General features: G+C 33.7%; 3 protein-coding genes across 3 annotated transcripts; 1 reads left to right on the top strand and 2 right to left on the bottom strand.

Moving 5' to 3' along the window:
• Positions 1 to 1221: 1221 nt before the first annotated feature.
• Positions 1222 to 2093, top strand: LOC125878238 (peamaclein). Its single transcript, XM_049559480.1, has 2 exons — positions 1222 to 1393; positions 1744 to 2093. The coding sequence occupies exons 1-2, from the start codon at positions 1309 to 1311 to the stop codon at positions 1926 to 1928; spliced, it is 270 nt and encodes an 89-aa protein (XP_049415437.1). The 5' UTR covers positions 1222 to 1308; the 3' UTR covers positions 1929 to 2093.
• A 901-nt stretch (positions 2094 to 2994) lies between these two features.
• Positions 2995 to 8885, bottom strand: LOC125873107 (uncharacterized). Its single transcript, XM_049553986.1, has 6 exons — positions 8498 to 8885; positions 7352 to 7557; positions 6460 to 6733; positions 6000 to 6107; positions 4360 to 4604; positions 2995 to 3495 (listed from the first exon to the last, which is right to left on the bottom strand). The coding sequence occupies exons 1-6, from the start codon at positions 8696 to 8698 to the stop codon at positions 3393 to 3395; spliced, it is 1137 nt and encodes a 378-aa protein (XP_049409943.1). The 5' UTR covers positions 8699 to 8885; the 3' UTR covers positions 2995 to 3392.
• A 3042-nt stretch (positions 8886 to 11927) lies between these two features.
• Positions 11928 to 15229, bottom strand: LOC125850852 (probable indole-3-acetic acid-amido synthetase GH3.1). Its single transcript, XM_049530700.1, has 3 exons — positions 14795 to 15229; positions 13658 to 13759; positions 11928 to 13548 (listed from the first exon to the last, which is right to left on the bottom strand). Exons 1-3 carry the CDS (start codon positions 15112 to 15114, stop codon positions 12180 to 12182), a joined length of 1791 nt encoding a protein of 596 aa, XP_049386657.1. The 5' UTR covers positions 15115 to 15229; the 3' UTR covers positions 11928 to 12179.
• Positions 15230 to 15796: the final 567 nt, after the last annotated feature.

The following is a 15796-nucleotide window of genomic DNA, read 5'->3' as shown; positions in this document are numbered from 1 at the left end:
TCTCTTAATTTGGCTTTTGAAAACACAAACATTAATTGGTGTATGTACTTAGATGTTGATCCAAATTAAACAAAATCAGTGCTACGGGAGTGATTCGAGAGACCAGTTCAGCACCCAAATATCGTTAATACACAAAACAATGAATCTACCCTTGCTGTATTTTGCACGTAAAGACAAAATGTGCAAGCCCATATTTTACATACAAAATGAATAAGGTGGATTTACGTCATACAATAATGTGCCATCACCATCAGAAGATGGCACCGCACGCCCAGTTTCAGAAAGATGTAAAGATAAGTGATGAGGCAATTGGACGTACGTTTTCTCTTTGCAGAAAAATTCGTGTACTGACCTTGCTACACAGCTGTCTCTGCACACTCTCCTGACTCCTCTGCTGCCTGTGCCCAATTTGTTTTGAATTTAAAAAAACAATAAAAAAATCCAAACAGAAAATAACATCTCCACCTACAAAGTAGGGGTAAAATATGTGTACATTGTACCCTTTCACGGCTTTACTAGAAATATTAAACTGAGTATGTTATTATTGTTGTAATTTATTTTTAAAAAAATGTGCAAGGCATAGCATTTGATTTCTCAGGAGGAGCAAACCTTAGATAATCCATAATTAACGAAGATGCATATTCAAGATTTAAAATCAAAATAAGTGTTGAGATATATGAAAAATTGACAGAAATTTTCTGTTATGGTTTGAGTCGAAGTAATTAGGTGTGGAATTATTCGCTATTATAGTGCAATGGCTTGCGTAACGGAGACCCCCTTCTACGAGGAGCGATGCCATCTGATTGCTTCAGTAGTGGAGCCAAGCAGTATACTTTTAAAATCATGATTTGAAGTAATTGTCAAACACTGCAGTATGCTTTTTCTTATATTAAAAAGATTCAATAGTTTATATATTATCTTTAAAAAACCATCGTTACCCTATTGACATAGTATAATTCAGTTGCATCCCTAACTCCCCCCCGCATTGCTTCACCTAGAAATTTGACTAAATAATTTTTTAAACATTATGTACATCTATACAATGCAATAGGCTGATATTGCTTAAAATATGTAATGTAAATGACACATTAATTCTGAACAGATAAGAAAACTCTCATAATATTCACAACTCAACTGATGAGAACCCATTTTTTTTACTTATTTGAGAACCCGTTATTGAGGAATATAAAAAATAAAATAATCCCTCTACTATACTGCGACGGGTCTATAAATGCACTGTAGCTCCTTTTCTACTTTGCCTTAAAATTCTTAGTTTCCAAAGAAACATTTCTTGAGTTGAGAGCCAAAATGAAGAGGTTTTTGGTAGCTTTTATGTTACTCTTTGCTCTGCTTTTGACATCCTCCTTTCTTCAACCTGCAACCGCCAAATCAGGTAAATGTCATTGCCATTCACTCTAACACAACTTCAAATTAAAAAACCTCGGTTGGCCGGACCACTAAGCTTCCGCTTGTTTTTTTTTTTCTTTTTTAGAAAAAAACTAAATTATATTTAGTCTGTGTCTTTTTCGTCACACGATGACGACAACTCTTGTCGATACGTCAAGGTTTTGCGCATGAAATGTACTAGGATTTAGAGAATTTCTCACTTGAGCTTACTTTTCGAGTTATTAATATCTGTAGTTAATTTTTAGGTGATCTGATATGCATGGTGTAAAAATTCTTTTATGCTATTAATAATTATAGAAGTTGTGCTCAATTTGGTTTGGTATTTGGATGGTACAGTGTACTGCGCGCAGAAATGCGAGGCTCGGTGCTCCAAGGCAGGACTGAAGGATCGGTGCGTGAAATACTGTGAGTTGTGCTGTGCAAAGTGCAAATGCGTTCCAAATGGGACTTATGGTAACAAGCATCAATGCCCTTGTTATAGAGACATGAAGAACTCTAAGGGCAAGCCCAAATGTCCTTAGAAATAATAATAATAATAGTTACCAGATTTCTTCTCCTGCTTTGCTTTCTGCATCTAAAACTTTTAAAATTTTCAGAGAATAAGAGCTCCTTTAGGACTTATTAATGTTTGTATGCAAGTGTTCTTATTACCTATGACAATTGAGATGAATTCTGGACTTTAATTCCTCCCATTTCTTTTTACTGATCAATCTTCTTTTCTGCCACTGTCATTTAAAACAACCTCATTACTCAATTATTCTTGATCCAAGATGTTGTTCTTAAAGGGAACATGAGGTCATACATTTATTAGTAATGTATTAGTTCAAAGTTGTGTATTCTTCAAAAACACTTATTGCCAGGTTAGAGCTGTATTTCAGTTTTGGAAAGAATAAGAGAACAACAGAACCTATTACACTAAATATGTCCATAACTGCTGCAAGCTAGGATTTAACTTTCTTTAATCTTACAACCAAATAAAACACTAGGTGATTTCTTCACATTTATCAAAGTCTTGGTGGAGAGAGACCAGGTTTCCATGGAATTAGTCGAGCTGCGCAAACTGACCAGTGAGATTATTTATTTATTTTTAAAAAAAACGAAAAGTTACCTTATTGAAGTACCGTCTAATAAAGAAAGCACGACGAATGACTTCAAGCAAACACGCCAGAAACAAGATTCAGTTATGCGGTGAAAAAATATCTCATATCGCATCTCAATTCTCACCTATCAACTAGTACAAAATAAGATTTCTCTACACAAAGGTGTTCTGATTAAATCAATGAATTATTTGTTATATCAGACAAAAGACACTCTTGGGGTTCTCCTTCATCCTGTACAAGCACAGCTGTATAACAAAACAACCATTTTCATTTGTTGCAATATCAAGTTAATTCTCTGCTAACACGTCCAAAATATATTGCAACATGGGGATAATTTCAATTGATTCAAACAAATTGTGAAGACATCTAAGTGGGGTTAACTTCACATATGTACTGAACTTTACCCAATATAACAATATAAAGTCACAAAACTGTTTCTAGAGCCCAACATACTCCTCCTTCAGAGAGGGAAAAAGGGAAAAAATAATTAAAAGTAATGAATAAGTATTTGTTCTTCTCTGAATATAAAATGAGTTCTGAAGGGTACATCCTGAACATTTTATCACTAGTTCAAAGTCATAAAATACTCGCACCTAGTCATATATCAAATAAGATATTTTTATATGCTATCAAGAGTCTACAGACAAGCATTTGTAAATCTAAATAACAGGAGTAGACGTACTTGACAGACTAGCATGATGACCATTCTATCGAATATTCCATCAAATAATTACAGAATCGCTTACCATTTGCAGAACCATATTTCTGCCAGCACACTGTAGTCAAACAAACTCGCCTATTTACAAAGTCAACCAAGTTAAACAAGACAAGCGCTCCATCAACTCTCTCAGCCTTGTTTGGCTAAAAACAAGTGTAATCAACTTGCTAATTGCTTGATTCGCTCTCTAATCCACATGGCAAGGACAACAGTACAGTAAGCTCCACCCGATATTCTAGACCTCTAAGGTAGTGCCCTAGCAGCATGCACCTGATGAATTATCAAGGAACAAAGTCAAAGTTCCTATCTTTAATACCAAGTAGGAGTAGTAAAATTCAGCATCCAGCTCAAAGCCAGAAAACCCAGTGGTTTTCAAAATATTGAGAAAAACTAGTACTAACAGTTCGATATCATGAACCAACACAGCAGCACATATAGACAGTCAACAATCAGGGCAGCATGAGTACAGATGCGGTAGATGAGTAACAGATGCGTAAGATTGACAGGAAGACATCTGATCAAACCAGCAAGAGAAAGACTAGAAATGGGGAAAACAGGGTAAAGATTGCACCTAACCTAATACAGTTGGAGCCAGTAAAGCATTTGATTCATACTTGTACATTATTTTTTCATCTTTTGTGGGAAAATCCCCTTCTCTAATCTTGGGAAACTGAGCAACGCATCCACGTAAGCACAAGAATTTTGTTCTTTTGAACAAGCCTTCTAAATCCAATTTTTTTGTCCTTTTATTTGAGTTCATAATAATAACTGGCGGGTTTCATTAATGAAAAGAAAAGCGGAGTCCCGCCATCTGCTAGCATTGTGGTTTTCTATCGATTCTTTATCAATGGCCCACCCTTTCTTTGAACCTTGTCAATGATCGAACTTAAACTTCTTTATTTTGACTTTTACCCAAATACGACATAGTTAGTGCAAACCGGCTATATTTGTGTCCAGGAACTACTCATTTTCAAGAATTAAAAACATACATAGCAATAAAAACTAAGCGCCGTACTCGTTCGTGTAGAAGCCTAGTCAATTAAAGACAAATTTCTCAACATCCCAGTTCGTACAACTAGAAGACTAATAAATTTGCAAACCTAAGCATATAGATCATTGAGAAAGTGTTCTCACCAAAACAACAGACGAGCCAAATAATCTCGAGTCAATGATATCTGAGGTTGGAAGTGAATGGAGGTGTTCTCAACAAGATCGATGGAATCTTCAGCTCCAATATTTACAGTTCCTGCAGAGCTATTTTCTGATAGATCGGGGGCCTTAGAATGCATTCTAGGGGATAGAGTTGCGAGTAGTCCATGGACTACTGAGCGGATGGTCTCCTTTACTTCCAGGGATGTTGGTTCTGATAGCTCAGCAACCTGCATTGATGTGGATAGTGAGCAAAGCAAAGACAAAGGAAGACAATAAGATAGGAATAACGAAGATATAAGTTTCCTAACTTCCAATTCTGAAAGGAAGTGTGTGAACAACCAAGAGATCACGCAACTACAATTACAGGAAAGCTAGAGAACGCATATTAAGAGACAGAAAAAATATAGAATAAGTCGAGATTAATAAAAACTATTGACGGAAAAAACAAGCTGAAATGTTTGTAAAATCAATTAACACCATAAGAAAAAATTTCCCTACCCTGAATAATAAAAGTATGCAATACAAAGAATGGAGAGACGAAGTGCAGTGCGTGATGTGTGGGTTAGGCGCACATCACAGATTTGAATGTGCCACAAACAAAAGCCTAATATTTAAGTGGAGAAGGGTAAGAGGGCAGGCCCATTATCCACCGAGTGTTTAACAGAGTGCCACCGGCCACTTGGGGATTTCTTGGACATCTGTAAGAAAAAAAAGGAGGGCAAGAAGCATTTTTTTTCTTTTCTTGCTATGAATATAGGTGAAGCTGTAAAAGTCTTAGTTCTCACTCTGCGTAGAAAAGAAAACTTGAATAGGTGATATTTCACTTTGAACCCCACATATATTTTTTTACTTTGTCCATAATTCTGTGGTCTCTTTTAGAGACAGAGAGAGTCCAACCTAACAAGGTCCTCTTCCGTTATGAAACTTAAGGCTTTTTTCATAACCTTATCCCGCCCTTTCTCTCCCTAAAATTCATCCAAAAATAAACCTATATTAAAAAATCTATCTTAAATTGCTTTTTTAACTTTCAGTTTCATTCACATCTAGCACATCAGTAAGTTCAGCAAGAACCATATGATTTTTCCTCTTTTTTTTATGGTTATATGCAACAACAACTCTAATGTATCCAAGCAGATTAATGGAAAACAAAGGTGCAGCCATGGAATACATCTTCCCTATATCATTTTGAATCTGTCTCCATCCTCGAATATTTTTCACATACATAAAATGTTAATGCAAAAGATCCATATAAGCAACTAGTTAGGATTAGCTTAGTCAAATATTTTACAGATACATAAAATGTTTATGCAAAAGATCCATATAAGCAACTAGTTAGGGTTAGCTTAGTCATGTTGATACACCTACATTATGTTTAGAATTTGCATAGTCTTTTTAATCATTCAAAGATTTATATGTCAGCAAAAAATATAAAGAGCCTATTGAAAATTGAAATTGAAAAGGGTCCAAATGGAACGAAATGGATAGTGCAATTCATACAGCAAACATCAGCTAGCTTGGCTTGACTCTTGAGACGTAGTAGTTGTCATTGTTGTAGGATAAACTTCTTATGGAGTTGTAAGAAAAGGACAGTTGACATGTTATACAGGAAAAGAACCATTTACCTTCTCCGGAAGCAATGATCTTAAGTAGTCCAACAACTCATTCTTCTCCTCACCTACAAATTGTTGCATCTGAAGAGCTGCACTTTTCCTCTTAACTTCATGAAGTTCCTTCCACACACAAAAACAACAGACATGATAATTTATTGATCGGACAAGATGAAAATATTTAAACAACAAGATATTCTGGAAGTAAACCCTACACTTAAAGGGATCTTAACCATGAATATAAGGTGTATACAGTCTATTCGGCTGGAGTAAACAATATACTGTAAATAACTTTTTATCAGTTTTTTGACTTTGTCAGCTCCCTAGTAAGCATGTGGAAGATCTCTGTACTGGAACTAACCCGTTTGACTTTTGCTTGTAATTTTCAGCATCGATGGGTGCAGTCTTCATGAAGTTTTATTTTCATTGATTAAAAAAAGAATATAAGGTGCATACACTGGAGTGCTGATTCTACCTTTTTGTAAGACGCTAAGCGAGTCTGTAGGTCTAATATGTATTGCTGAGCTTCAGGGGTCATTTTACCAACGTCTGGAATATCAAGTGAAAGTTCACTCTTTCCTTCTGATGTTGGTTGTTTATGTTCTGATTTTTTGCTCGATATATTTTCATTCAGCAATGTCTCATCTCCAACTTTAGAATCTTCAAGCTTTTGTCTACCAATGTTTCTATCATATATTTCAAGGTTCTTTTCAAGACAAAGCCTGTACTCAGCATTTCGTAGTGTATACCTGCAATATTACAATGGATTACATTTTATGCTACACGTCAACTACAAGCATCGAGTTGAATGAGCAACAGAAGCAATTCAAGCTCCTTTTTGCTAGAATTTTGTAAGAATAGTTCATTTCTTCCATCTCTCGCTACTCCGTATTTTTCATTGTTGTTATTTGCACAAAAATAAGAGAGGAGGAATATAGTGTTTGAGGTAACAAAGAAATTGATGCAGTTTAAATCTAACACAACTGCATCCATCGAGTGTTTTAGGTATTACATTGTCTATCCTTTTCAACGTTATTAATATTTTACACAACAGGATCCTTCTTTTTATTTACTTATCAGATAAAAATGGTTGCAGTTCAGTAGGATTTCAATTGTCTTGAATAGGAGAAACGATACCCCCATGCTATAGAAAATAAAGAAAAAGGAAAGAGGAGCACAGGTGGCTGATCAAGCTAATGATACTCCCAAAAGACAATGGCTATTAAGTAAGATGGACATACTGTCTATAATCTTAACCAAATCTTCTTTCCTCTATCTTTGTGTTGATCCCTAAAACTAAATCCTACTAAGCATAAGCATGGTGAGGTTGTGGGCAAGAGGTGCTCATGCTAAAAGATAAAGTATACCCAGTCATCATTGAAGAGATCAAAAGCTTGGAGATTGGTTCCCACAAAGCTTCGATTAGAACTTGAAACTGGTCTGATGGAAGCAAGCCCAACATGCCTGATATAGTTCTTTTCATTGCATCAATGGTTGTGGGTGGTACATCTTTTTGAATAAGGCCCACATCCAATGGCTCTATCTCTTGTATCAAGTTTGAGAGGACTGATTTCTGGTAAGAAACAAAGACGAAAAAGAAAGAGAAATCTTTAATCAAGTTCAGCATTATGCTAACATTTCCTACATGGAACAATTCCCAAGGTTGCTTATTTGTGAATGAATAACCATCAATTGTGCAACATATAGAAAAAAGTACAAACAACAAGCAAATCAAACTTTTAACCCAAGTCATTATTATGAGAATACTATTTTTTCGAATGCAGTAAATAAAACCTCAAACATTTTGCAGTACATCAACAAGTAATGAACTTAAAGAACATAAATGCAATTCAACTCCAGCTGTGATTTCTGTTACTGTTGCCTGCCTACACGAAAAATACTTTTTGAGAAAGTTATCATAGCTTTGCTGAATAAGACAAATGTCAAACCTCTTCAGTTAGTGATCTTCAACATTTTCAAGCATTTTCATTCCCCGTAATAAGTTACAGGATGAAAGATCATAAGCAGCCGTGAATCAACCAAGGATCAGCTCTCATAGGCATCAAACTACGTCTTTAAAATGAATAAAACTCTAAATCCTAAATACTTTGTATTCAGATAAAACTCATCTCCCAACCAACCAGAGAGCATCCAGAATTTAAAGGCAACAAATACGCCAGTGACATATATACATAAATTTCTTCTAAAATAGTCCTTTAAAATTTCAATATGTGTACTCACTTAAGGTCAGGAGGTGACATTAGTTGATTGAATTGCTAAACAATGATCACAACCACAAATCAACTTCCGCTTGGCATAATTAGGCAATTAATTTCCCAATGTATAGAGAGCGATAAGGCAACCTAGTTTAGGTTTAGCAGCAAAACAACAGTAACTCAACTACTACGAAAAACTGTTTATAGAGACATACATATTAAACCAAATCAACAAAATAAAAAAAAGAGAAACAAAAATAACTTATCAGGATATGCAAATTCAGTATCGAAACTAACCTTGGATCGAGAATTCTGATTGCTGGCACTGAAATCATCGTAAGAAGAAGCAGAAATTGAAGCAGTTCGTAAGGTTAAAGATTTATTATGAATTTTGGTTGAACGAAAGGGAAGAGAAGAGAGTGAGGGAGAAATAGATAGGCGTTTGAAATGGCGTATAGGAAGAGGAGAAGTGGAGAGGGAGAAGGAGAAGGCTGCCATTGACAACCACTACTGCTCCTCCTTCTCTCTCTGCCCTCTTTCCGATCCAAAACCAGGAAAACTGGTATATATCCGACCCGACCCGAAAAGGGACGACCTTAATGGCTTAATTGCACCGTAAACACATTCAAAGGATCTAAACGTGTGGATAACGTCGATTGCTTAAAAATGGATGATTTGATAAATACCATCATTTGGCGCTATCCATTATTTTATTTTAATCGTCGTAAAAGGAATTTGTACAGCACATAACTTCTGAATTAGACATTTTACTAGAATAATAGAAAATTATGATTTTACAAGTTACATTAGGTGAGTTATGATATTACATTAGGTGAGTTATGATATTACGTATAATTTTTGTCCAACAATAGTGTTTGAGTGAAAATAAAGAAGAAGAGATGGCCTTTAAAGGTCAAAATCTGACCGTTAATGCCTTTTTAAGGCGTATCACGCTCTTACCTTGTGTGTATCACATGCTCCATGTGGAGTCTTTCCACATAGGATGTCATATCAAAAAAATATTTAAAATGTTGGGTTTGGATGGGTTCAGGGGTCCATATGACAAAAGGGTAAGTAAAAGGATTTACAATACAAACAGATACAAGTACAAGGGTCCACCATAAAATTTTAACAACTCAATTGATTGACAATTTAAACTTTTAGCTTGTTGGAAGGTTGATTCCTTCCTTATAATTCTTTCCCCTATTTCCCCCTCTCATACTCCTAATTTTTAATTATTTAAAAAAAATAATAATAACCTACCCCTTATTTTATGTTTCAACATTAATTTTGGAAAACCATTTTAGACAGTGGACCTCCAAATTCTGAAAAGTTTCTTTATTATTTCATAATTTAAATTTCCATTGAATTCTGGTCTCAATTCAATATGCAGGTTGCAACAACAAATTTTAATTTGAAACTCTTTTTGTTTTTCCCATCGAGGTCTATTAAAAATCAATCATTATAGACAATTAAGATCCGAAAAAAATGCTAAAATAATTATATTATCTGAGAAAAGGACTGGTTAACTTTCTAATATGAAAAGCAAAACTGATAGTAATAATAATAATAAAAAAGGGTCCTAAAAGCATGGCAAGAGTATCTAAGGATAATTTAAGCGTAATTAAATTATAGTATGTTGTGGTATAAAAAAAAAAGAGTTCAATAATGCAATTGAAGTTATCGTGTCACTCCTTCATAGCTAGAGACAGATGCCTTCACTTTCCATGGATGGGATCATGTTCATCACGAAGATATATACTATAGTCTGAAATACATGTACTATACCATTCGTTCAAATTTATTTATCTGATTTTGATTATATAAAATTTAAAAAAATAAAAAAGATTTTTAAATTTTCTAATATTAAAATAAAAATATGTAGAATGTACTAAATATATTTTAATCTTATACCTTAAACATGTCATGCAGAAAATTAGAATTAAGAATTTTTCAAAAAAGAAAGAGACGTTATTTTTTAAATAGACTAAAAAAAAAGTAAAAACAAATAGATTTAACGGCAATTCCTTGTTTCACAAATTCTTCAAAAAAGGAATATTGTATGAAATACTCTTATCAATTTTCTTGACACATTTCTTGTGAACTTATTTCAACAAGTTGATAGGTGTTAAGTACTTCTTATTTCCAATCCTATGTTATGATATGAGTTATTAAGTGAGAAAAAAGAGTGAGAGCTAAAAAAAATATAAGGTAATCTTTTCTTTTTTTAAAAAGGTAAAACTATATCTAATATTCCTTTTTTATGGTTCGTCATTTATTGCCATGAGTTGGCAAACCATATTATATTATATTATACAGCAGACAAACTAACTAATTTTTTATCCATGAATTTCCCATTGAATTTCTGTCTCAAGTCAAGCAGGCCACTTTATACATCAAGAATTTAAGAAATGTCTCCGTTTTCTCAATTAGTCTACGAAAAATATTAACTAGAGACAATTAAAAACTTAATTATTATAAACCCAAAAACAAAGTCGGAAAAAAGAGAATAAACTTTCTGTTAGACGAAAAGCCACAAAAATTAAAAATTGGATTCCTAAAAGTCTGGCAAGAGTATCTAAGGCTAGACAGACTTAAATTATATGTTACACTTATAAAATAAAGCTCAATAATGCAACTAAAATATATATTAAGAACTGATGGGGACCTTCCACTTTCCGTGGACGGGTCATGTTCATCACGAACAGATAATATTTAAAAACATAGAGAAAAATAGTTCTTCCCATTTTCGTTGAATTTTGTGGTAATTATTTAATGATAATAATATAATTATCGTTATTATAATCAGCGACAACAATAAATAGGGATATTTATAATAAACACTCTCTTTTAATTTATTGTAGTGTTTGTATGTCATTATATTAATTTCCACATATTTTTATACAATCAAGTTAAGTTGCATGCAATAACATGTATAACATATTTTAGGAAGCATAATTTTTTATAACCTGAAAAATAATACTCCTATAAATAATTTGTTATAATGAGTTAATTAAACTAGTCTACGCAACTTAAAAATTACTTGGAATATACATTAAATATTTTTAAATAATTGAAGATTTATGATTTTTAATAATCTCTAAATTAATTTATACATTTTTTTCAAAAATTAAAAAGTTGACATTTGAATAGCATGTTCATCTATATCTAGTAAATCACCAAAGTTAGGANAACACTCTCTTTTAATTTATTGTAGTGTTTGTATGTCATTATATTAATTTCCACATATTTTTATACAATCAAGTTAAGTTGCATGCAATAACATGTATAACATATTTTAGGAAGCATAATTTTTTATGACCTGAAAAATAATACTCCTATAAATAATTTGTTATAACGAGTTAATTAAACTAGTCTACGCAACTTAAAAATTACTTGGAATATACATTAAATGTTTTTAAATAATTAAAGATTTATGATTTTTATTAATATCTAATTTTATACATTTTTTTCAAAAATTTAAAAGTCGACATTCAAATTCACATTTAAAAATATAGATGTATATATACAGAGCCTCTTTAGGAGCGGATCTATAGGTAGCATGTTCATTTATATCTAGTAAATCACCAAAGTTACAATAAATAGTAGATATGAATTCATAACTTTAAAAATATAACAGGTTGATGTTAGTGATTTTAAAGATTGAACTCATAAAATGATCGTTTTTTTTTTTTTTTTATAAAGAAAGTAGCTAGATGAGCTGAACTTGGAAGAAAGAAACAGTTCATTTAACAAGCATGGATACATCATTTTCACAGGTTAACTGAGCCATAACGTACAAACCTAATTCTGCCGAACGTCCTCGTCTAGTTACAATCAGGACCCATCTAATCACAAAAGTAAGACAAGAAAATGAAAAATAAAAACAAAAGACAAAAAAAAAAAAGTTTTAGGGAATCACATCCTTCATTGACTCTCCTCTACTGATGCATGCGTAATTAATAAACAGTTCTCCTCCTCAACGACGTCGTTCAGGTGTCCATTGAGGCAAGGATGGGCTAAAGTGTCTTGACATTACTCTTGAGTCAAGAAGTTCCAAAATAGGTGCAAAATTCACACATCTAGGCACCTTATATTGGTTAATTGAAGCACCTCTTGAAATTGCATAATCCATTAATTCTTCAAATGTCCCATTTTTCACCACTCGAATTTCCAATGGACCAATTGAGTTACAAGCAACTCGCCCTTGTCGATACACTGTGTTGAGTGACTCTTCCATCGCTAAACAACATTGGTTCAATACTTCATCACTAGGAGAATTGTTCAAATCCTTCATTAATAACTCCCAATAAATCACGTAATGTCCTGGAATTGTCTTTGTATCTGCATAACTAGTGTACTCGACAACGCTGGTGTTGAACTCCCTGAGTAATTTCGAAGCATTCTCTACGGCTCTCTGTAACTCAGCCTCATCAGTTTTGTCCGAGTCAATGCTCAATAGAACATTTTTTCTCCGGACGAAATGGAACTGCGGGGCTGAGTTGTGAAACCCGGTGACTCGGAGAATGTCTCCGACTCTGTAACGGTATAATCCGGCGTATGTCGTGATGACAAGCTCGTACTCTTTTCCAACTTCAACGTCGACAAGGTCAACGAGATTGGTAGGTGAGGAAGTTGTTGTTGATGTAGGGTCATGGGGTAAAAATTCAAAATAACCCATGTTTGGCATGATGGTGTAGGAAACTTCCGAGGGCTTACACATGGGATTTAAATTAAGCCCAAAGTAACACTCGGAAGCTGCGTACATAGTGCACGCTTTTGGTAATCCACCACTGTAATAATCCAGCGTAGGAATGTACTGAGCCATAGCACCCGTGACGATAACGTCAAGGTACTTCGTCTTAGGCCAAATCCTCGTGATAATTCCTTCCCAATTTTCCTTACAACATTCATTTGCAACAAAATCCGCTAGCTCTGGATTCGGTTTCATGATTTTACCCATACTTTCGCAAACAGAAGAGTTGGTAATTAGTGTGTTCAGAGTTCCAGTTCGAATGTCATGAGCAAGTTGCTCCCAGTGGAGCTGCAAGAACCGAATGGCTCGGACAAGGCCCGAGGCAAAAACAGCTCCGAGGCGAAGAACTTGCTCGCGCTCATAGAGACCGCAGAGCATTTGAGTGTACATGCTCTGGAAAGAGTCAGAACAAAGGATTGTTTCATTTGGGCTTGTGTAAACATTGTACGGGTCATGAGGTCTGCTTTTGAAATGTTCACTTTTGTAATAGCTTGTTAAAACGGGTCGGGCCAATAGCCCACCTGGAGTTTTCGTCTCAGATTTGATAAACAAGAAGTATAGTCCTTTGCCTTTGTCTAATCCAGGCACGTATCTGTCACGTAAATGAAGTTTCGTAAGAAATATGCTTTATGTTTCCCAAATAATTCGGATACCAAAAGAGGTAACGTAACTCAAGTTGCCTTCACATTTATTATACTTACAGGTTCATAACTGGCATTAGAAGACTGTAAAGTAGCTGGCGACGATCCAATTCTTCTTTAATTGTTGGCATCAGTTTCCTTTCACCAGCTGACGTTCCAGAGCTGTTAAGTAACAAATATAAAAACACATATCAATAACTTGCAAAATAATTAATAATAATGTCATATAAATTAAATCGAGTTAATATCTCACTCAACTTTGAAAATTTATCTAACAAAGTCAATAAACTTTGTTTTATATCAATAAAATCACTAAACTTACACATTTCTATCAATATAATCATTCAATCGAATTTACTATTAAAAAAATATTGACATAGCAAAATAAAGCACTCGTATATTTTTATATCATGTAAATACAGACCCACAAATAAATGAAATTAAAGAAAATTCGGACAAACTTAATCACCAAAACAAATATTTTTTTATGATATTGTTGTATAATTTATGTCTTGATTTAATAAATAAATGAAACAAAAATTCTTAGTGAAACATATTTTGGTATTACTGTAATACCATAATTTTTAGTTTGCCTCCTTAATAGAAATTAATACAAGTACTTAAGCAAAACAACAAATAAAATACAAAACAGGAAGAACAACAATAAACAAATGTCGAAAATAGAACAATTATTTATTACTAATTAAGTTCTTCGGCGTGTAATTTATTTAGATGTTTTTTGCTATATATTATAGATAAAAATCTTACTTTTCCTTAGTAATTCCACTGTTTGCTAACGTTAGATTCGTTTAAGTCTGAAAAAAATAATTTTCAAAATTGTTGATAAATAATTTAAAATTTGAAATTGTGTTTGTACATACATTTTAGTTGATTTTTTAAAAAAAAGTTTTGTGAGAGGAAGTGAAATTTCTCTTTAATTTTATTTAATTGTGGATTCATATTTACATGATATAAAAATAATTATTTATTTTGCTATGCCAATACTTTTTTGAATAATAAATTTGATTGAGTGATTTTATTGATAGAAAGGTCTAAGTTTAGTGATTTAATGATACAAAATAAAATTTAATGACTTTACTAAATAAATTTTTAATGTTAATGACCTTTTAAGTTATTAATTCAATTAAATCAAACAGATAGAATAATATATTCTACGAACATAGCGCGTTTGCTTACCTAGTGAGGAATTCAGAGATGGGATGAGCGGATAAGATAGGAGAACGATCGCCGTTAGCGATCCGTTGGATCTCCGGTTGAAGATCTTCATAAGTTACTACAGGAATAATGGATTTAAACGTTTCACGATCAGTAACGCCGTCCAATTTAAAGCGTTTGAGGTATTCAGTTTGGGAGTTTCGAGTCAGTATCTCATCCAATACTCTTTGTTGAACAGCATCTGCATTTCTAGTCATCTCTTCGATGAATTGAAGTGCTTTTACGTCTTTCTCACATGCAGGAGGACCCAACGGAGATGATAAAACCGAATCAACAGCCATATTTCAAAGTTGAAAAAAAAGAAGAAGAAGAAGGTAATTCACCAAAGATTAATTAACTGTTGAGACTTGAGAGAAAAGAAAAGAGATTTTTTTTGTTTGTAAAATTAGAAGATGTGTGGAGGTTGGAGTTAAAGGGGTGTTTAAATAGGGGGAAGAGAGGGGGAAGGTGACACGTCACGTGCCATGTAAACAGTGGGACCCATAAGGGCGGCAAAGACAAAAAGAAGGTTGGAATTGAAGTCGACGCGCGGGGGCCGTGGACAATTTTGTAATATCAAAATGTTGAGTGCAGAGGGGACAAGGTGGGGGCCCAACCACGTCTACAAAGCCCTAATTTAGGGGTGCAACGTGGGGCCCAGTACTGGCCACCTCAGCTTAGGGTTTGGAATTTGGACTGGGTCCCGTAGTGCATCACCCAACCACGCGACTCGTTTCTGGTAAAATTGTTGGACCCCGATTGCGATAGCCCACTATAATTTTCGTCCATATATGTATATAATTAAAGTAAACTTATGTATATATAGTAGTAGATGTTAAATCTGTTTTTGTCTATGTCATACGTTTACTTCTTTAAATTTGCTAAGTAAATTGTAGCTTCGCTAATGGTTACCAGCACAGGAAATTACGCTAGTTCTTTCTGAAGTGTATTATCTTATATTAATAATTTTTTAAAAAAAATAAT

Source organism: Solanum stenotomum, chromosome 1, assembly GCF_019186545.1.
Source record: "Solanum stenotomum isolate F172 chromosome 1, ASM1918654v1, whole genome shotgun sequence".
Classification (NCBI taxonomy): domain Eukaryota; kingdom Viridiplantae; phylum Streptophyta; class Magnoliopsida; order Solanales; family Solanaceae; genus Solanum; species Solanum stenotomum.
The sequence above is the reverse complement of the archived record's forward strand: the minus strand, read 5'-3'. Positions and strand labels throughout refer to the sequence as shown.